Source organism: Apteryx rowi, unplaced genomic scaffold (genome assembly GCF_003343035.1).
Source record: "Apteryx rowi isolate R43461 unplaced genomic scaffold, aptRow1 scaffold_40, whole genome shotgun sequence".
In the NCBI taxonomy this organism is placed as follows: domain Eukaryota; kingdom Metazoa; phylum Chordata; class Aves; order Apterygiformes; family Apterygidae; genus Apteryx; species Apteryx rowi.
Window position 1 is genome coordinate 2,823,286 of NW_020450530.1, and position 21,894 is coordinate 2,845,179.

Consider the following 21,894-nt stretch of genomic DNA (forward strand, 5'->3'; position numbering starts at 1 on the left):
TGAATTCGGTTTTATTACCCAGAGAATATTTGTCTTCTCAAGAATTCTTTAAGCTCACTCAAACTTAAATACCTGTTGATTTTGCAGTGCTAAGTTGTCACCATAGCTTAGGTTGTGCCAGAAGACTTGCCTTCCCACTGCTGTTTCAGAAGCTGCGATGAGTATAACCACCCCCTACCGCTGTGTGAGGCCACTGAACTCCTTTCCTCACCCTGCCTCCTAACTCTCTAAAGTCTGGAAGCTCTGCAGATACCTCTTCTGACCCTCCATGAGGTTTGGGTCGTCCCCCCTGGAAAGGGGACAGACCTGTCACACATGGGGCCCCAGGCAGGAGACTTTGTAGAACTAGCTCTTGCTCCCCGCAGCCAGGCCTGAATCCCCTGCGCTGGCAGAGCGGATCCACCAGCTGCCCATGCCAGGGGCCGCAGTGTGGGACAGGCATCAAAGAACACTACTTGCATCCCTTCTTCAATCCCCTTATGCTAAGGTCCCTCACCTTCATTTGTGTGCAACTGTGAGCAGTAACACAGTGGGGGCAATGAACTCCACCTCCAAGCTCAACTTGGGCTGTAGCAACAGCAGCCTCTGCTTCAGTGTTTAATTCCTTGAGGGTGCAGGCCATGTCAGAGAGGTTTGTGGACAACATTAGTCACTGATCACAGGGTAGGTACGGCTCCTGTAGCACCGGAAAATTAAGAGGTCACCTGTTGGCCACACAGCACCTCTTAGCCTTCTTCCCAGGCTGCAGTATCATGACCGGCCCAAGGCAGTGCCTCCCTCACCTCTCCTCTAGCCATTAGCATATTCCAGTCCTTCTCATGCCATTGCTGAATTCTTCCTGGAGCAGCTCTTTTGACCACTGCTCCCCTGCCCTTGGGCTGCACCATCTCTGCAGCTGATACAAGGGAAGGGACTAGACCTAGTCCCAGATGAACTGCAATTTCACGGTTGCAGTTCATTAAAATCCCATGGGGCAGGAGTCACGCAGGCTTCAGCATTAAAGGTATAAATCTGAGCTAGTCACCCTCTATTCAACAGCAAAAAAGGCACCGCCAGAGAAAAGTCAGTCTCACCTGAGGTACCAACTCAAAGGCCTCTTTTAGAGGAGCCTTTTACTTGACTTTAGGGAAGTGTTAAGTGCCTGGTTCAGACTCACTTTTGGGGTCACACCCTTGCATGCTACTTAGGGGTTTTACTGGAGAATACATCAATTACTCCTGAAAACAGTTGAGCAAACACTTTTGCATCATTCTTCATCGCTTTCCCCCCACGCCCAAATAAGACTAAGTACGGCAATTCCCGGTACAGCATTACAAAGGCTGATGTGTTTAGCAATCAAAGCACTAACGATCACAGCCCTCACGGTGCGGAAATGCTAGCTAAGACATGAAGAGCCTAACAAGAACTACCGCAGCTTAAACTTAACCACAGTACAGAGGAGAGACACAGCTTTACCTGACAGCTCTCTCCGAGATCTTCACTTCCAGTTTATGGCCATCTACGGAGCAGCCCTAAAAGTCAAAACAAAATAAACACAAAAACACTGAAGTCACAACAGCTTTCAAGCTTCCAGGATATGAGCAAAGCACTTCAAATCTTCGCTCCTTCCCATGTATTCCTCTTTCCCTGTGCCAAAACTCTGTTGAACACCGTTCATACAGGGCAAGGTTCTTGATATGAGGTTGGAGACTGCTTGACTAACCGAAGGAGCAGCCAACATCCCTGATCTAGCTGTCCATCAGCTTCAGGTCCACCACTAAATTGGCAAAGGCAAGCCATTTCACTTGAGCTACAGTTTCCTCTCCCTCTAGACTGCAAACTCTTCAGGGCAGGGAGACTGGCTTTCTATTTCTCTTGGATTGAGCTAAGGATGTCTCATTTGCAGCCAGCAGCCAATACAGCAAGAAAGTCTTTCGTCTCTTGCTTCCTGCGCCTTTGCGATCGAGCACAGGAAACAAACAGCACTTGTCTAATCAATCCTGACAGGGCACACAACATGCAAGGCCATTACACTGGGAACCTGGAGCTCTGCTGTTCACTCCCTGTCCACTCCCTCCGCAAAATACCCATTTTCTTGCTTTCTCTCCTCACACATCTACTGTAAGACTACACAGACTGTGGAATACGTAATCATCACCTGTTGAAGGAGGGATTCACGGACTGTGGTCACTGAACGCACACAGAGTATTCAAGCGTTTTGAGCAGTTCCTTCAAATCCATCTAGAGAAGGATCATTCCAACTCTCTGGCCTGTACCACCCAGGTAACATGGGCCAAATGGTTCATTTAAGTTCTTCTAGCAGCAGAGGGAATGATTCTTTCCTTCGGAGTGCAGCCCAACYCTACAGCACATGTCATGGAGAAGGCATGAGGCTAGAAGACCGTGGAGCAATGGCAGATTCACAGAGGATAAAATTGTGAACTTCACAGCACTGAACACTCAGCAGTATTTAATTCTTTGTTAGTTGGGGCCTGGGTCTCCGTCACCTCTGCAAAGGAAACCTTGCAGGACAAACTCATTAAACTTCAAGCATTCTATATTTTCTGCCACCTCTGTACTGGATCGCTACTAGAAAATTCTTTCCTTCATGAGGTCTTTTCCCTTACATACCTTCTTCCCTCACAGGCCTAGCCCATTTTAGAGACCGCTCCATCAGTACAGTATCACTCATAGTATTGACATCCTTGGCTAGATTCTGAATTTCACGGTTCATCCAAGCCTTTGTCCATCATCTGTCGAAAGAGGTCTGGACCAACAACACCTAAGCTTACCTGGAGCCGACGTAGGGCTTTCTGAGCGTGCTCTGGCTTCTTGTACTCCACAAACCCAAAGCCCATTGAAAGCAAAGCACCTATCAGAAAGGAAAATAAACTCATTAAATTAGTAAGAATCAGGGATGATATTAAGCAGGAAATCACCCATCACTGATTGATTTTGAGCAAGATACTGCTCTAGAACGGATGCTCTGTTTGAACAGCCTGGCCTTTCTTGTTTTGGTGCTGATGTCAGGGGATAACTGAGGTTGTATGCAGAATAGATTTTTGCTTTGCATAATTGCAGTGCATCCACATTAAATAAAACATTAATTACAAGTCCTGCAAAACAGCCGCTGTCCATATTCAGGGTGAGTGATCCTATTATGGATACACACACTTTTTTTTTTTTTTTTTTTTTTAAATATACCCAGGACTTTTTTCTCGTGACTGAGACCTTCAATTGGAAGGTTTGCCAACAATCCGGAGATGGGTATGACTTTGCCCCGGAACAGAAATGCACAGGCTGTAGGATGGTCCCAAGATGATGCTTTTCTAATCCACAACCCCTTCTTCAAGAACTCATTTTGGTCAACGCTTTAAAGTCAGTTACTAAATGTTGGGAACTGCACAACTGAGATCTGCTTAAACTCAGGCTGTCACATGCTGAATTTCCCATTATCACAAAGTGCAAGCTCTGTGTTTCAGCTGAGAGAGAGAATGCCTTTGAGGTCTCCAAGGCACAGCTAGCAAATATGTACATAAACCCAGATGGGCAGCTCCAGCTTCCAAGCCAAAGATGAGACCTCTCTCACACAGCCCTTTAGTTCTTCCCTGAACCAGCAAAAGTTTGCAGCACCCCCAGTCGCACCGTGCTTCTAAGGAATGCACTGACAGTTTCAAAAGGCCATAAATAAGGCTGGGTGAGGAAGGGAAAAACCCACAACCAAAACCAAAACATCCAGTTTCCATCTTCAAAATTCAATGGCAGCAGGCTAACAGAGATCACCCTGCAGCGACAGAAGCAGATCACTCTGGAAAGGAGATCAGCCTAAACTCAAGTGTTGCAGACTGGTCGTGCCTACAGCAGTACATTTGAACAGTACTACAGAGTTTCCCTTTTTTTTTTTTTTCCTCCCCTCTTTCCTTTTTCTTTGAATGGCTCAGAGTTTTCAAGCATCCCATGCAAGAGCAGCTCTGTACAGCCATTTCTTAAGGCAAATCCTCATAAAGCTGTGCAGCTCCCTAGTTTAAAATCTGGGAACAAGACATAGCCCATATAGTCAGTACTTGCCTTAAGCAAACTCCTTCCCGTCCAACCACCCAGAAGCCAGGCACAGTCAGTACAACAGACATAACCACTCATCACAGCAGCACGCTGGGGTTCAAAGGAGGCAGGCAGAAGGCAAACTAACTACATTCAGCACAGTATTCAACCAGATATCCTTGAAGATCCTGGTCGCTATTGCGCGCACAGGTTTAATCAGCACAGGGTACTGGTTCCATTCAACTTTCATTCTGCTCTCTTCTATGATCCTGAAGGAGCTGCCTTCTCTATCCTGATCTCAAGAGAAGGCCACGTCTCCACACGTCCCACAATTCAGCTTAACCTTCTAGACTGAACCCTGGGGTATTTTTGGTTGCTGTTTTCAGCCATTTCAACAGGCATGCTTCTAGACATATTAAGGATTTCACCAACGACAGACAAATGCTCCGCCAGATGAATGCTAAAGCAATGCCACACCTGAGCCCTCAGCAACCAGCCGAGGGAAGGAATTGAACAGCAACATCTAGAGTACCTGCTTTGTCTTTCTTCTTGGATATTGTGCAGCTCTTCACAGCTCCCACTTTGGAGAATGTCTGCAAGGAATTTGGACACGTGACTTAATTCTCTTTATCAAAGGCTTACAACTCAAGTCAAGTGACAATGTGGCCCTCTTCCAGAGCCAGGAACACACGCTCACAGGCCCACCTCCCCCCCGACACACACCTAACAAGGAGTCAGTGCAGCTGTGTCTCTTCTTATAAAGTTTTTCTATACAAATATATAGAGATACACAAACACATACACGCTTTTATACAAATCTATGCATATTTACTCCCAGAAATTCTCCACCACTCCTCAGTAACTGTGCAGGGACCTGAAACAGCTCTGGAGAAACACTATACATTACAAAACACCTTCATCCAGGTATGGATCTTAGGGGGTGGGTGAGTGCCACAGATGCAGTATTCTAGACTGCTCCTTCCAAACCCACGCAGGAGGGGTTGCAAGGTAGCAGGGGCTGCCCCGCAGTGGCAGGTGTATTCTAGAACCGAGGTACAAGGTGCTGGTGGGAGCACTGGCTCGTATAGCTGGTTTCCTCTATTCCTGATCGTTTCCTGCAGGAGGATGTTGGCAGAGCGCAGGCGCCTGCCACGCAGCCAAGAGCGTGTGGAGGCATGCCGAGCCCCAGGATCTGTACGTTGCCGGCTTTGCTGTCGTCTGGATCAAAGTCTCCACGCTGCTCTTATGAAGGTAAATGCTTGGGACATTTGCCAAGGTACTGGGACCACAAATCACTCAAGCTCTTTCTGCTCCCTGTCTGTCCAGGCCCCATGAATGACAACACAGGCTGAATGTGCTGGGCTCTGCCCCTCTGGCACCCGCACATAAACCAAGCTCACTTGCTATCCGTAAAAAAAGACAGCTTGGACATCTGTTTTGCTGCCACGTCCTCAGTGGAGAAAGAAGTCTCCCTTAACAGAGGGCTAGGGTACACAAACTGCTCAGACTTCAAAGACAGGTAGGAGATTACAAACTAATAGGTATTTGGGCAATTATGCTAGCTTTTTAGAACTATCCTGGCTCTGCTATTAACATCCCACATGGCTTTAGAAATGCTGCAATATCTCCCCTTGCTGAGGTAAAGCAGCACAGTCTCCTGTCAAGGAACAGACAGCTCGACATTGGTAGAAATGTAGATGAAAAGTGTATCTCAGTGAAATCATGCATTAAATACATTAACACACAAAACAATATTACAACTGCATAAGTGCTGGTCCCAAGGAGAAGCGTTACAGAAAGCATGGGTGGTGGAGAGCCTTAGAAGATTTCTAGTGCTTCCACCTGTCCCAAGATGGAATTAATCCCCATCAAAACTGTTTCAGACACGTTTGTCTAATTGATGTCTAAAACCCAAAAGTGGAGGTTCTCAGTCTCAGCATAATCCAGTGATCTCCCTTCCATCATTAGAAGGTCACACTGGYTGCAATTTAACTCCTTTAAATGCCTTGACCTCACCACATTACAGCTGAAGAACTGCTCGCCCCTTCCACTTTGCAGAAGACTAGAGCCCTTGCTTCTAAGCCTGTGCAGGGAGCAAGGACTTTGCTCCAACAGGCCTCGCAGTCTGGCCGTTAACCACACACTCAATGCCTTCCTGCTCCTCCGAGCAGACTGTGCTCGGCAAAACTTAGTCCCCCCTCCTTGCTCATGGCTCACCTCCTTCAGCGTGTCTTCTGTGGTGGCAAAGTTGAGGTTTTTGATGAACAAGGTACACCCTGGAATGCTTTCTTCTTCCTCTTCCTCCTCTTCTTCTTCCTGTGCTGCTGTTACCTCCGAGCCCTTTAAAGTTGTGTCAGTGTCATTACCTGATACAGAGAAAACAAACCCAACGTTGTAAGATGTAGCAAAACCAAATTTTGGGTGAGCTTGCCCTCTGTTCCAGCTGCTAGTTGCAGCAGGAACAAGCCACTTTGCCACTGGCTCTTCCTAGGTGAGCACAGACTGAAGCAGACTCAACACGTGCTATGTGAACATGTACCTGCGGAAACTAAAATACTGCCTGTTCTTCAAACACGCAATTCTATGAACCTTCTTCCCCAGCATTCAAACACCCTCACATCAAACCTAGCCAGACACCTGCTGCACTATGCAAGGGGCCTCTGCCTCAAAGCAGAGGGACAAAGGGAAGGCCAGGCAGAGAGGGAGGAAGAAACCCACATTTCCCTAGAAGGCCCTTTCAGACCCTTTAACGGGCAAGGAAGTGGGAGGCATGGCAGGCTGCAAAGAAAATGGAGAGGCAAGAAAGGGAAATGAGAGCCAGCTGAGATACGCAATGCACTGAAAATCAGTGCAAACATCAGAGACTTTCCTTACACCACTCCAAAGGAGTAGGAGAAAAACCAGCATCTGCCAATCCTTGTACAGACCAAAATGCTCCAATACCCTCCACTGATGCCTTCCAGCTTCACCTCCAGCACTGGAGTGGGATGATCCTTAGATGACTCCGAGCTTTATCTACTAGAATGCGCAGCCTCTCCCGATGTCTTGGTATGCAGCAGCCTTGCTCCAGGTCTCAGTACATCCCATTGAACATGCTGGGCCACAGAAAGCCAAGTAATCAAGCAGCAATTCAGCACAACAACTTCCTCTGGGGCACCTAAGCTCCACTGTTGAGTTTTGAGGTCTTGTCCAAAGTGAGGGAAGTTAAAAGAAATTTGGCTACTGTAGAGGGTTTAATGCTGATCGATGGGCAAGTCTGCTGGTATTTGCGATTTGCCTTACTAAGGAAGGAGGCTTTGGCAATTGCTCTTTGACTCTGTCCATCCATTCATTTCCCCCTCTTCCAAGCTTCTAAAATGGCTTAATAACTTTGACCATATTTAACACAATGAAAAGGCCTCAAAGCTACCGAGTGGCTACACATGTCACGAACACAGCAGGGTGGGAAGAGGAGAGCGCTGTTAGCCCCCTCACTGAGGCAGAGGCTGCAGTGGGACTAGGACCTTATTAGACATCAGAGAGTAAGACGCGAGCATTCATCCTTTCGCTCACCAACTCCTTTACTTGCTAGATAACTTGTCTTTCAGACTGGCTTCATCCCCTACAGCACAGTTGACACTGTGCTCAGAAGGGCCAAGCTAATCATCTCCCTCTGGCATTAACACATCTCCCCTCCGTGATTTTTATAGGCTTAGTTTCCTCTCATTCCACCTGAAGGGAACCTGCACTGGCTCAAGGGTGCTCGGAGACCCCTTGCTCCGTCCCAAGAGCGGCTTTTCCCCACATGGCTCCATTTGGTTGGCCTCCCCGGCCCCTTGGCATCACGCAACCCAAGCCTTTTCGGTCGGGTGGTCAAATCCTCCTCACCCCTGCTGGCTGGATATTTGCCAGCACTGAAAGAAAAAAAAAACCCATCACCTTTGAAGAAAACTCATTTGAGGGAGGGGGAGGGAAGAGATTTAGCGAGATGGGGGAGGGATGAAAAGGTGCCTCCATCTGTGGCTGGCGCAATAGAACGCAGCCATGCACCGCCACGCAGGGCCCTATTGTAGGCGAGTTGAGGAGTTTACTGCACACCCCCTCCCTTCCCTCTCCCCGATGCAGAGCGCCAGACGCTGGCAGCAAAGACCATTATCAGCCCCGAGCAGCCTTCCAGGAGCTCCTRAGCTTAAAGCCCTTTATCTTGAGGTGAGGGTCTTGGTTACAGGGAGATAAAATGGCTCCCCCACCTCCCCCTGACTCTAGCCCTCCCCTGTGACCTGCATGCAGAATTGCAGCCCRGGAAGATGCTTTTCATCAGCTTTCCTCCCCACCTCCCGAAACCTGAAAGAGCTTCCAGCAAAGAAACCTACATAAAGCCATGGTTCTCCAGCCCCACCCTTAAAAAAAAAAAAAAGAGAGATCTTGAAAGATTTTAAATATACAGRGAAGATTTAGTTTTCACAGGTCCTGGGATGGGGAGAAAGAGGTATACTGGCAGGGGGGAGAGCAGGTTGTRTCCGAGCAGCAGGAGCAGTGGGAAATCACCCAGACAAAGCGTACAGCAGGGCTGAAAACACAAGAGCACAAAGAAATACACGCAGGGACCCACAGCCTGCCACGGGCAATTCAGCCGCTCCATCCACTGCTGTTGGGTGCTCCCGTTGCTCCTGTGAGCCTGGCTGCTTGCGGGCACTGCCTGCATCCTTACACAGCACACATCTGCACATATGTTCAGCTGGGGTAGGGCCTTGCTTACACAGAACAGCTAACGCTCTCCTGACGGCTGCTGCCAAGACCAGGCCTTGTCCTAGCGACAGGGAGGTAGGACTCAATTTGGTGTCGCAGGGTTTCTGCTTTGGCAAGCCACAGCTAAGAAACAGCCAGTCCGGGCTGGACCATCGTCACAGCAGATAATGGCATCTGCATTCCTATCCAAGTACCTGTCCAAGCATTTCCAAGTCCCTGAGCACTACATTATCTGGGAGACTATGCACCATTACTGCATTGGATCACCCTCACTACTGTCCAAGTAGGGATACACACACTCGACAGAATCACCTGCCTTACTGCAGCTTGTCAGTACCAGACAAAGAATAAAAACTTCTTCCCATTGCCAAAGCAAGAGCTCACATCAGCCCATCCCAAACTGGACTGTGTCCTGTGCGCTGCGAGCAGCACTGGATTCTCCATGCCTCATCCAGGCAGCAATGAAAGCAGAGGCAAGAATAAGCACAACATTTGTATGTGAGAACAATGCACACGCTGCGGAGAAAGAGGTGCCCCTAAGGGCCATACAGAGGACTTCAGATGACACTTTTGGGATGGAACCATTGTCAGGAACCTCAGTGTTGCCACTTTACATGGGAAGGAGCAGGGAAACAATCAGAGATGCTTCTGCTTCAAAGTCAAAGCTCTTACCTGGTTCCAGCCTTGTTTTCCCTTCCTTTTCTTGAGCCTCAAGGGTTTTTTTCTGAGGGGCTGGCCCAGAAAAGACACCCATTGGAGCCCATTCCAGATACAGTGGCACTGAGTGAAACTGTAAAGACAACACAGAAGAGAAAGAGTGGAGGGCGAGGCCTGAAAAAAGGACTGTTCTCAGCAAACACTTTGTTATGAGAAACTGGAGTGGAAAAGCTGAGCAGCATTTTCAGCTGAGTCAATTCTCTTTCACTGAAATGACACTGCACACAGGACCACAGCCTGTCACATGACAACTGGAGGTCATGGAGCAAGGTCAAGGCTAGGCAAAGGGTGTCCAAGAGAAGCTCTTTGCTTCAGTACTATCCTCCTGTATTGCAAGAGGTGACAGAAACCCTCTCCAGGCCACTGAGGATTCTGTAGACTTATCACAGCCTTCTCTCCCTAGCTGTCTTTGCAGGCCGAGCGCCCTACTTGGTCACTGTTGCATAAGGATGCACTGGGCATCTCTCTAAATCCAAGAGTCAGAGAATAACACCAGTGACTCTTTCTGGGGTAACTTATTTCCCTCAAAAGCCCTTTGGATCTCACATCTGTAGCAAGTACTCCTTTCTGCAGGATCACAGTTAACCAAGATCCTGTATCACATTCACTCAGGCAAACTGCTCACGCTCATCCTCAAGACTTTACACAGACAAAGCAATTTCTGCCAGCCAACCTGGCAGGATTTGGTGCTCCAGCTCCTTTTGCCAGCCTGGTAGGATGCCTTACCAGACAACGCTCTCTGGGCAGCTGCCTGCTCTGTGCCATGCTCACCTTGGAGTAGGCCAGCCTGGTGAAAGCTTGTTTGGCCTCAGTTGGCTCCAGGAACTCTACAATAGCTGTGACGCCACCTTCTGGGAGCAGCACCCGGCCTAGGCTGCCGTGTTTGCCAAAAACCTCCTCTAGCTCTGCTACGCTTGTACCAGCAGGGAGGTTCTTTACCAGGATCACAGTTTTACTCCGCTCACCAGCGGCCTGCAACATTTGGAAGGGAAGGAGGAAGGGGAGAGAGAATGAAAGAAGCAAAAAACAATCTATTTTAATAACTGACGATTTCAGATCCAACATAACATGCTCCCTCGCTCCATGTCACACCTTTCCAGGATACAAAAGGGCCAACAGCCTTTTAGAATACACTTTCTATCAACAAGATCTACACCCCAACACAAAACTCCCGTTCCACACATGCTCACACATGGAGATTTCAGTGTCAGGTCCACTCTGGTACGGACACAGGACTCACTCTCTGCCTACAGCCAACCGTCACACTGCAGCACACTTTCAGCCATTCTGGGGGTGGTTGTGTATTCAAATGGACAGAACAGTTCCTAACCCATCTGAGGGTTCAATCCTGCAACATGTTGAGGATTTAATTACTAATTTCTGCGAGAGCTAAGGACCCCATGACCAGACAGTCATTTAGAAGAGGTAGCTCCACTTTACTGCTGGGCCTCTCACCTGACTGAAGGAATCCAGGCTGACTCCATTTTCGATGAGGAACCGGCGGATTTCCTGGACAAGCTCAGTTTCTCCCAGAGCGACCCTCACTGCCACGCTATCTTTGCTCTCCTGTAGGCAAGAACATCAGTCAACAGTGTGACACAGGTCAAAACAGAGAAGCAAAGGGCTTGATCCAGGAAGGTGCTGGGCACCTGCTTTTCCTGCTGCTCTCAGAATCAGATCTAAAGAGAATTCTGCAGAAGGTAAAACGCTCCAGCTCCTTTGAAGTTGCTGGGAGTTTTGCTGTTGGAGCCAGAAAATAGCCCCAAAGGCAAAGTGAAGTTTCCAGAAAAAAAATCTAAGCTATAGGGTATAAATTTCCAGCAGCTTCTAGTCACCTAGAAATGCAAAATTCAGCCAGGCAACCCAGGGTGGGGGCAGTCATTTTGTCTTCCATCAAAAAAGGGGGTGTCAGGCTCAGATCCCACAGTGAGGCTAGAGGATCATGGATCTTTCAGTCCGACTGCTTGGTGTTCATGACTGCACAGAGGCTTTTGTGGCACAAAAAGACCAGGTAGGCTCTGTCAGTGAAGAAACAGATAGGAAAGTGATCTGCCATCCCGGGGCTGATCAATAACTCAACTCACGTGATCCAGCACTTGGCTTTTGGAAGCATTGTATTTCTGAGCAATGGCATCAGCCACGGCATTTGTCCCCACAAACAGCGTGTTCCAGTTGTGAGAGCTAGAGAGAGAAAGAAAAAGTCAGGTTCAGAGTCACCCAGGCCCTTCTTCCCCTGGCATTTCTCTATTCAATGGCCCTGACAAAAAAAAGCTTTGAATGTTACCACTAGCAGCCAGGGGGATAAGCTAGAGGGAAAGAAGGGTGGAGATCCTTAGACAAGGGACAGGATAAGGGAGATGTGAACAGTGAGTAAGCAGTCAGAAAGGTAGCAGCACAGGCAGCTTAGCTCTTTTTCCCTAGAAGGTTACCAGCCACTGCTATGCAGTTACAGAGATCACTGCTAGAAGTTCAAATGTTGGCTCAGAGGAACACATCACCGCAAACCAGAACACATCTGAGGTTTTTCACCTGGTTTCCTAAAAGCACAAAGCCCACGTGAGGAATGCTGTGTTCTTTCTCCTTAAAGTTTGAAAGCATTGGCCTCTTTCCAGCAAATACACCAGAGAGGAAGATATCTCAATAGCCATAGAGAGGAGAAAGACCCAACCGATTTGGAACCACTACCCTGAAGAGTCACAGTATTAGACCAACATTTATTAGACACCACAGCATCCAATATACAAAGTCATCGAAAACCAGGTTTCTCAGAGTTTCTGCTGCTCACTGAACTACTAGAGTTACTTGGAGAGAAGAAAAAGAATCAAGCAGGTAAGAGATAAAAGAAACTGAAAGCTGCACAGCAAGTGTTTTATTGACTTTGATAATCTACACAAGCCCTGCAAAGAACACGTAGTCATTCTGGTCAACTGAGAATTTGGCAGGTTGCATTCTTATCCCACTACAAGACACCGCTGTACCTGGCCCTGTTGGCTTTGTCCTTGGCCTCTTTCTGTTTCTTGTAGGAGGAGGATTCTTCTGCATCTGCATCTTCCTTTTTTTCTTTTTTGATGGTGGAGGGTAAAAGATGCATCATTCTGCCCTAGAAGAAAGGAAGAAGAGGACCAGCAGCTCTGAAATTAATACCCAGAAGCTCGTGAACTAAACAGAAGGGAAAGGTGCCAAGAAACTTCCTCCCAGTCAAGTGATATAGGTGGCAGAAAGGAATCTTCCTTCCCTTTTGCTCAAAGATGACACCACAGCAACTTGAAGTAGCTGTGCAACATGAGAGACTGTGGGACTCAGATCTCCTTCCATGACCTCTAGCACAGACTTTGGTACCTGCAGGGCTGCTCAAATCAGTGCTGCTCTGCCATAGCAACTGTGTTTCCCATATAGCAGGGCAGAACAGACTCCACCCCTTTGCACCCAGAGGGATCCAGTTTGGCAAAGCACAGAAGCAAACACTCGGCCACACTACTAACAAACGGCCCCCACCAGCTGCAGTCCGACAGCACAGGAAAACCATGAATCACCATACCTGGAACACCTGCCCATCCATTTCTGCATAGGCCTTCACTGCATGCTCAGGCATCATATACGTGACGAAAGCAAATCCTTTGGGTTTCTTGGTCAGTCTATCTATAGGGAAATGGATCTCCGAGATGGGCCCTGCAAAAGGCAAGGCCTTTCCATGAGACATGTCCCTGAGAGATGTCCCTTGTACAGCCATCACCTGCTACAACAGCATTCTAAACTGGTATGTGCCGCCAAAGCCAGGGGAGGAAGGGAGCCAGGGAGGGCAGAGCAGCTCTGCACATTACGGAAAGGTGGGCAGGGAGACACTAGTCTGCACAGAGCTGCTGACTGCACACTGACAAGGCAGGCCCAGCAAAACCACCCAAGTCCAGATCTGCAGTGAGCTACAGCTCACGGGGCTTTGACACATGAACGGAACAGCTGCACTTATGACACAAACAAAGCAAATTCTGGGCAGCTGCATTTACCTGGTCAGGAAGAAAGATGTCCACAATCAAACTCTCTCTCCTCCCTAGGATAACCTAATGCCAAGATCAACCCAAATTTGTTCAACTTCAAGCTAGAAAAGGGCAGCCTGGAATTCCCACCTGACATATCAGACACGAACACAAGTTTGGGCTGCATTTTAGCCATAGAGATTCTTATCCACATCATCTAGCAGTCTCCTGCATGAGAAAAGACTCCTTCAGGCAGTAGGCACTTTCAGTTCTCTTCTCTTCCTTCCCATCCCACTAGAACCCATCAGGTTCTAATCTGACTGGGAAGAGCTTTTACTATTGGATCAGAGGGACAAGGGCAGAGACACACAACAGTACGCACACCGAGTTAAGCAGCGTGGAGACAGTACCAGTATTAATGCCAGGTAGCCACACCAGGCAATAAAGATGATAGGAGTTGGTGCACATCCGAAAGGTGTGGAACACAGACAGCTTCGTCCATCTGTATCCGCCAAGCAAACCTCTACATGTAAGAAGGAATGATGTAGTCCTGCAAATCCCCATCCCACAGTAGCTGCTTACCATACTCGGAGAAGATCTTCTCCAAGTCCTCCTCAGTGCTGGTGAAGGGAAGATTTCTGACAAAGAGTCTCCCTGATTCAGACAAGTCCTCTTCTTCCTCATCGTCCCTTTTCCTTCTTTGCCATGGCTGGTCATCGCTTTTTGCTGTAACTTCCTTTTTCGGGGCGTTCTCATATCGGAATACCTCAATGTATCGCCCACCTAATCCACAAACACATACAGAGGTACATTAGACACTTCAAGACCACGCATCATTCTCAGCCATAAGCAATCAATACCACTGCCTAAAGAGCCTGGGCTTACAGCAGTAACATAAGCAATTCCACTTCCACAAACCTTGAGCAGAACTCAGCCTGATTAATAAAAAAAAAAAGGGGTGGGGAGGAGGCTGCAAGAAAGATCAGTCTTCATGAAGAGCAGGATAACATTTGCTAGACAATTTCACAGTCCCCTTTCCCACAGCCAGGATGTAGAGCTTCAGGCCTTGCGTCTCTGCCAACCCAGTCCACAGGCCTTTAAGTAGATATTCCCATTCTGCGTGAGATTTTTGCAAATATAAGTCTAGTTCCTTTAGGGACTAGGCCAAGAACAGGATTCAAAYGCAGGCTTGCAGAATCATTTTTACAAATCCCTTGCACTATCCCAATCAGATTTAAATAATATCATTTCTATACCCAGAGCAAGACACACTTCAAGCACACGACAAAAACGAGAGCCAAAGAGCAACGCACAGCTCAGTCTCTTGCCAATTCTCTGCTACTTCCGAGGGCACTGACACGGCACCTGGTTATCCCATGTCAGTTAAGCAGAGGAAACCACCCCCACCATCTGCCTGGAAAAAGCTAAGGCAACAGGAGATATTTTAGCAGTGAACACTTCAGCAGCTGAGCACCACACCATCTACTTCAGCCAGAACAAGAAGGAACAAATAGCCCTTACCTATGTATTCTTTATTTCGCTTCAAGGCCTTTTGCACTTCTGCTTCACTCTTCAAGTCAACAAAGATATAACCTTGGAGGAAGCAAAGGTTCAACTGAGCATCATGTGGGGAACAAACAGCCACTAATTGGCTAATTAAGGGTGAATCAGGCTTTCCTCTATAGATTCCTATAGATAAAGCATTTGGCTACCAYTAAAGTTTCAATGCTGCCTGAAAATGGCCATGTCAGATCTCAAATTGGAAGGCTGGCTTTTAAAAGCTCATTCTCTATGTACAAACCAACTGAGCCCAATTTAACAGCCAAAGTAGCCTTTCACAGGTGTCCCCAAGCCTATGACAGCAAAGAAAAGGTGAGCCTGCTGTAAGGCTGTAAAAGGAAAGTAGCATCTAACAAAGCTCCCTGCCAGCTCCGAGGACCTGCTCCAAAACCCTTTCTTACAGGTACCTCCAATAATCACAGCCCCCGGGGAGACCCACTTTGGTTGTCGCAGCAGCTCTGGGGCTGATATGCACACGCCAGCAAAGCCCCTGGGCATCGATGCAGCTGTCCCAAAGAAGGAGACCTTTCCTTGGTATGGTTGGGGATGTTTAGGGAAGTTCCAGAGGTAGATCAAAGAAAAAGCTCCTGCTGTTCTGTGCTGTGCCTCTATTGGGAAGCACGGCCAACATCACTCTGCCCACGGCATCCTACAGATACCAATGAGGGCAGGCGAGCTGCAAAGTCACAGAAGGGTGTGTAAGAATCGAGGCATAAGCTAGCAATTTGGAACCACAGATTGCAAGAGCAGAGGTTGAGATTGAGAGAGGTCCTCTAACTCACAGATCCAATCCCCCTTCCACACAAATGCATTACCTGTCTTTTTCCCCTGGGCATTTTTTCCTATCCGGATTGCCACTGGCTTCAGAGGCAAGAGGAATTCCCGAACTTTTTGCTGCAGAGAAGAATAATAATTGTTTAAATGAGTTCTTGGATACAGGCAGTGTCAGCTTTCGGACATCTCTTTCTATAAGCACTATAAAGACACCACATGCAATCTTTCTGGACGGATTCAGTTCAAAAGATTCCCCCAATTGCCCATGCAACTCTCAGAACAGTTCCATCATAGGAAGATAGAGGCCTCTGCAAAGATAGTGAGTTAMAAACTGGGAACACCCTTGAACCACCATTCCCAGCTTAGGGAATCACTTACCTCAGTGATGTTCAAYGGGGCACCACGTAGTTTCACTGTGTATGGTGTGGTGGCTTCCACCGAGCTGACTTGGTTCTTCTGCTGGATAAAAGGACAGAAGAAAAGATGCCTGTGAAACAGCAGAAGCCACAGCACAACAAGCTGGTCTTGCCCAGCAAGCAGGAGGCTGAAGAATGGGAGAGAATACTGAATGATTCTCTCRTAATAGCATCAGCCTGGGCAGAAGGTGCCAGATGAGGGTGCAAGGTTTGACTGGGATACACTTAAACTCAGTCGCTGAATATTGAGCTCTGCAGAATAGCATTCCCTGCAGGCATTCAGAGATGGACACAGGAAGGAGAAGAAAAACCTATGAACAGGGTATTGACAGCACTTGTTAGGAAGTCTGTTTCCTGCAGAGGAAAATTTAGTCAGCACAAAGAGGCGGTCTGGCAAACTTTATTAGCTTCCTCCCTGTGAATCAAGAAAGCTGGCACCCAGGAGTCCTGCAGACCTCAAGTTTTCATCTCCTTTCTTGGAGTGATTGACAGATATATATTATCCTGGGGGGGGTTCTGCTTTAGATAAGACAAAAAACTAGTTCAGTTATACCTCTGGTGTGGAGCCTTTTTTCTTCTTCTCTACTGGTACCTCTTGCTCCTTTTTTTCTGTGTGGGTGCTGATGGTTTCTGCAATGCCTGAACCCTCCTCACTCTCACTTTCCTCTTCCAGCTCTTCACGATCTGTCTCTTCTTCTGTACTGGATGAGGAGGAGGAACCCTTCACCACTTTAGATTTCAGGTAATCCATATCTGAGAGGTCTCCTCTGGCAGCTGCCTTCTTCTTCTGGCTTTTCTTTGCTGTATGAGAGGAAAGAACAGTGAAGTCTTGYACACAAATATTCCTGCTCTCTCTCCAATCACATAAAAACTGAGAACAGCCAGAATCACTACAATGACTTTCCTCTTCTCTGCCCTTTACACATGGAGAAAGGAACTGAGAATAGCAGGGCAATCTCATTTTAGCACCTCCAAACTGACATCTTTTTTCAAAGCAACACTTTTTATGTATAAATCAAATTAGAAAGGAGCTCAAGGAACTTCATAGTGAATTTTGTCTCAGTTTCAATAAAATACTTCAAATTGACCCCAAAGGTGATTTTCAGTTGTTCAGTTTTGTAGGGGAAGGGGCAGAGGAGAYCATTTCTCAAAAACAACCTCCCACAAAAGTCAGCCAATCATACCTGTGTTTCAATTGCCCAAACAGATGCAAGGAGAAGCAGGGTAAGCATCATTCACTACAGAGTACAGCATAAGGAAATACCATAAAGGGAGAGAGAAAGGGTCTAAAAACAGACTGATCATTGTACCACTGATGTACAGACACTGGAGACTAACARGATAGATGGACCAGATCGCAGTTCAGATTTCTCAATCTTCTATATGTTACCCCACTACTAAATCACTGCTCCACTGGCTACAGTTTTCTTTTCAGGATCTAAGGTGCTGAACTCTGGCCACTCCCATCAACTCTGACAGGGCCCAAGGCATAGCCATTTCCAGAAATATGCATCAGTCAAAGGCAGACCAGGCAAGTTCACAGAAATCGATTAAGGGTTCATTAATAAACAGAAACTACAAGCAGCTCAGGAAGTTCTGGTGCTCAAAGTGGCTACAGGCTAGGAGASCATTAAGGGAGAGGATAATGTTTATCCCATCACTCTTCCCTAGACGTTGACTTAAGCGCTCAGGGGAAACTACAAATGCCATCCCCTCAATACCAGAAATCACATTTCCCACATTTCCCCATGTTCAAGAAAACTGGAGGCATTCATATATCCACAGAGCACAGAGTAAGCCTCAAGCTAGGGAAACTACCTTCCTGACCACAGAGTCTTTCTCTGGAGGCAGGACGCCGGTTTGGGTGGACCTTCGGTCTGATCAGTATAGCTGCCCTCACATTCACTGAGACAAAAACAAGCAAAGGGCGATAGTCATTTTGGTACCTTTGGTTTCCTCTTCATCTTCAGAGGGTTCATTTTCATTCTCCTCCTCACTCAGTTCTTCAGACTCATCTGAATCAAAGTTGAGGTAATCAGGTGGTGGCTTTGATTTTCCCTTCTTGGGCTCTTCCACCAAAGTGTCATTAGCCCAGGTGGCCACCTGAGAGCGTTTCTGGTGAACCAGCAAGAACTCCTGGAACGTTTTATCTTGTTCCAGCTGTTGAAAAAGAAACAAAGGACACAATCTGTGAAGACAGACACAGAACAGCTAATCATCAGTTTGAATTCAAAGACATGATCTCATTTCCAGCAAAGTAAAAAACAAACAAACAAACAAAAAAACAAAAAAAACCCAAAACCACATAAGTGGGACTCTACTTTACACTCACAAGTTAAGGACTAAAGCTGTCAAGGTCTCTTAGCCCTACTCTGTTTTTAAACAGCAATTTAAAGAAGAAAAAAAGCATTGAAAAGGAAAAAATATACAACTTAAACATGGCAAAACTTGTATACAGTTGAAAAAAAGTAGATTGCTGAGGCAGGGCTAACCTGGATTCAGTGTCTGTTCACACAAGACAAGTTAACAATTAAAAAAAGAAAAGGGGCTCCTGATGCTAGAGTTGTTAAAACCACGGTTTGTTACAGTGGAATTAGACTCTACATCATAGAACTAGGTTAAACCACATACCTTGTTTGAATTAACAGCATTGGAAGTGGTACAATAAAGAGGTATTCAACTATGGCTCTTAATACAAACTGGAAACAAGGTAGAAGCATCAACCAAATTCTAAGCAGCTTAGATACACAGCACAAACGCCTCTCTGGCRCCGTCAGTGGGATGTCCCAAAGACTGTTAGGCAAGCAACACTGTCCAGGGGTGAGTGAGACACTGAGGCATGCCTTTGGTGAAGGGGCAGGTTTGCAATCTCTCCCCTTTAGGGGCATCACAGGAGGTCACAGGTGGCTGCTGGCACTGCTGCCCTAAACGCAGCTTCATGCTTTTTCTTGAAAGCAAAAGCAGCAGRCCAGATAAAACCATCCTTCAGGCCACCAGGGAACTTTTAGGTATGCAGCTTGTCCTTATCACAGGAACTGGGACCTAAACCCAATATTCTCACTTCTCAGAGCAGGACAGGCAGCTGGGAGTAAAAGCAGCTATTTTTATCATTCCCTGGTCACAAGCTAGGGATTGCAATTCAACCTTAACTCACCTCCTGTAAGTTTCCCATTGGATTTTTCTTCTTTTTATCCTAGAAAAAGAAATTGTTTTTAGAAATGCTTGTTAGAAATACAGCTAAGATCACTTCTTAGGTAACTTAGGGGTACAGGGAGCATAGTTCCTAAGGCAGAAAGTGCCAAAAACAGGACTCCAACATCAGCTGTCACAGCTACCCTGTCCTCTTTTGCACACATCCGGCTACCCTTCTCTTTGTCAAGGCTTTGTCTGCCAAGTCACTGACGTTTCCTTGATCCTCAAGGAAACAAACAGCACTTACTTTCTTTGCCCCTGCAGGAGCTGCATTTGTCACAGGTTTCTCAGTCTGCTTTTCTGAGGCAGGGAGCTTCTGAGCGTGCTTACTCCACGCTTTGGGTTTTGAAGGGTCACCAAAAGACTTGCATAATTCAACCTGAAAAGAATCAAACAGCTCTTTAATTAATAGTTCTGTAACAGCAGGATAAGCTTCACTCAAGAACCTTCCTTATACCACTGAGGAAATGGAAGGATGGGGCAAAGAGAATACGTCACTCCATGTAAATGTTTGTTTTACAAGTGTGTACTGCAGTTTGCTCAATACGGAGAAGAGTTTACTGTGTCCATTTAAGCACAGTCAAATAAGTTATCCTGTTTATCATGAATCACTGCATTCTCTGTCCAGGAGAGTAAGATGAATGCCTTTAAATAAACAAAAAGAAAGTACAAGTTCAAAAGTTCAGGTTATTACAGCTCAAAACTTGGCGCTATTGATTCGACCAGCACTGAAATCACCGCTAGTGCAAAGAAAGGAGCTCATCTCAGTCAAACACCTGCTTGAGACTCCAGCAGTGAGGCCTGTCATCAGGTTTTGCTATTTTGTTGCAGAGAACAATCTTCAGGCTTTCTTGGGCCCCGGCTGTTCATGCTTAATAGTACAAAAAACTCTAACTACAAAGTTCCTTAAGAATAAAAATATGATGTTTTTAAAGGACAACTCACTGTGACTCTGGAGGTGTCTATAAAACTTTTGTTAAAATGGTTCATTGCTGTTTTAGCTTCATCTTCAGACTTGTAGCCAATGAAGCCAAATTTCCGGAACTTGCCATCCTTGGTGAACTTCAAGCAACAATCGGTCAGCGTGCCAAAGGCTGCAAACAGTTTCCTAAAGCGCTTCTCATTCATCTGGGAGAAAGCAGAGACGCAACAGGATGGCAAATTAGCAATGCGAGTAGAGCAATGCTTTATGAACAAGTCCAAAATAAAACTTTCCTATTAAAGGACTTTTGAAGCGTAGAAAGCACAGAGCATTGCAGCAAGACTGATACCTTCAGCTACCACACCCCTTCCTCTCCCCCACGAATCCGCTACATCTACACACCTCCCTCTGCAAGATCTCCCCAGCTAAGAGGATGCACCCAGCTCTCAGGGAGCCCAAGGCCCTGCAGTGCTACCTGCTACAATCAAGCACCCAGTTCAACCAGAAGCAGCTTCTGGTACCCCCAAGGGGAACCTGGACAGCAGAGCAACACCGTGCACACCCTCACCCAGCTCCCTGGGAAGGAGGAAAGGGCAATACCCATGACAAGCTTTCCTCCTTCTCCTCCTCCCAAGGGAATACCTGCTCTCCCCTTCTGGGAAGCTTCCTCCTGCCCATGCCCTCCACACCCTGCCTCCCACCCCCCCCTCCCCAATAAAGACCTCCTTCTGGGGCATCTCCCTGTCCAGGACCCCCCAACCCCCCATCCTCAAGGGGGGGGTCTCTCTGCTCACCCCAAAACCCTCTTTCCTCCACGACATCTCCTTGTTCCCATTCACCAAAGCCACGCTCCCTCAGGGCATCTCCCTACTTCCTCCCTCACTGAGGGTTCTCTGCCCCAAGGTCTCTCCCTGCTCCCCTCCAACCAAGGACCTCTCCCTTGGGGCCTCTGCCTGTTCCCTCCCACCAAAAATACCCTTTCCCGGGGCCTCTGCCAGCTCCCCCTCGAAGACCCCCTCCCCTGGGGCCTGTTTCTGCTACTCCCTTCCCAAGACCTTCTCTCCCATAGCCTCTCTCTGTCCCACCCCGAGGATTCSCCCAATCCTAGAGCCTCTCCTGGCTCCCCCCACCGAGGACCCCCTCCCCCGGGGCCTGTCCCTGCAGCCCCCTTCCCAGGACCCTCTCTCCCGTGGCATCTCTCCATCCCCCCAAGCACTCCCCCAATCTCAGAGCCTCCCCCGGCTTCCCCGCCCCAGGCCTGTCCCTGCTTCCTCCTTCCCAAGACTCTCCCCCCCCCCACGACCCTCCCTGCCTCCAGGGCCTCCGCCTGCTCCCCCCGAGCACCGCTCCCCGCCGCCCCCGTGCCCAGGACCGCGCGGCCCTGCCCCTCACGCCCAGCCTCTTCAGGCCGCCTCCCTGCTCTAGGCCCAGAACCGCCCCCCAGCCCGCAGAGGCCGCAGCCCGGCCGCGCGCTCACCCCGTTGGGGAGGTTCTTCACGATGAGCCGCGACATGTCGGCGAGAGGCGGCCGCGCCGCCGCGCAGGTCCCAGTCGCGCTCAGCGCCGCGCACGCCGGCCCCTGGGCGCCGCC

General features: G+C 47.9%; 1 protein-coding gene across 15 annotated transcripts in view; it reads right to left on the reverse strand.

The window, feature by feature from the left end:
* RBM19 (RNA binding motif protein 19) overlaps positions 1 to 21,894 on the reverse strand; it is a 92,889-nt gene extending 70,995 nt beyond the window's left edge. For 8 of the 15 annotated variants that reach the window (XR_003255081.1, XR_003255080.1, XM_026075161.1 and 5 more), the window contains exons 1-20: positions 21,781 to 21,888; positions 20,327 to 20,509; positions 19,629 to 19,760; positions 19,344 to 19,382; positions 18,136 to 18,349; positions 16,743 to 16,990; positions 16,152 to 16,232; positions 15,815 to 15,893; positions 14,961 to 15,032; positions 14,022 to 14,222; positions 13,004 to 13,134; positions 12,444 to 12,565; positions 11,550 to 11,646; positions 10,921 to 11,031; positions 10,237 to 10,437; positions 9,421 to 9,538; positions 6,238 to 6,386; positions 4,553 to 4,613; positions 2,772 to 2,851; positions 1,456 to 1,511 (exon numbers count right to left, since the gene is read on the reverse strand). Coding sequence is in view for 8 of the 15 variants with exons in the window: in XM_026075161.1 (XP_025930946.1) it covers positions 1,456 to 1,511; positions 2,772 to 2,851; positions 4,553 to 4,613; positions 6,238 to 6,386; positions 9,421 to 9,538; positions 10,237 to 10,437; positions 10,921 to 11,031; positions 11,550 to 11,646; positions 12,444 to 12,565; positions 13,004 to 13,134; positions 14,022 to 14,222; positions 14,961 to 15,032; positions 15,815 to 15,893; positions 16,152 to 16,232; positions 16,743 to 16,990; positions 18,136 to 18,349; positions 19,344 to 19,382; positions 19,629 to 19,760; positions 20,327 to 20,509; positions 21,781 to 21,816 (2,411 nt within the window). In the remaining 7 variants the exon portion in view is untranslated. Of the gene's footprint in view, positions 1 to 496; positions 677 to 1,455; positions 1,512 to 2,137; positions 2,502 to 2,610; positions 2,852 to 4,552; positions 4,614 to 6,237; positions 6,387 to 9,420; positions 9,539 to 10,236; positions 10,438 to 10,920; positions 11,032 to 11,549; positions 11,647 to 12,443; positions 12,566 to 13,003; positions 13,135 to 14,021; positions 14,223 to 14,960; positions 15,033 to 15,814; positions 15,894 to 16,151; positions 16,233 to 16,742; positions 16,991 to 18,135; positions 18,378 to 19,343; positions 19,383 to 19,628; positions 19,761 to 20,326; positions 20,510 to 21,780 lie in introns of those variants that run through there. The other 7 variants (XR_003255084.1, XR_003255083.1, XR_003255086.1 and 4 more) reach the window with 7 other exon arrangements.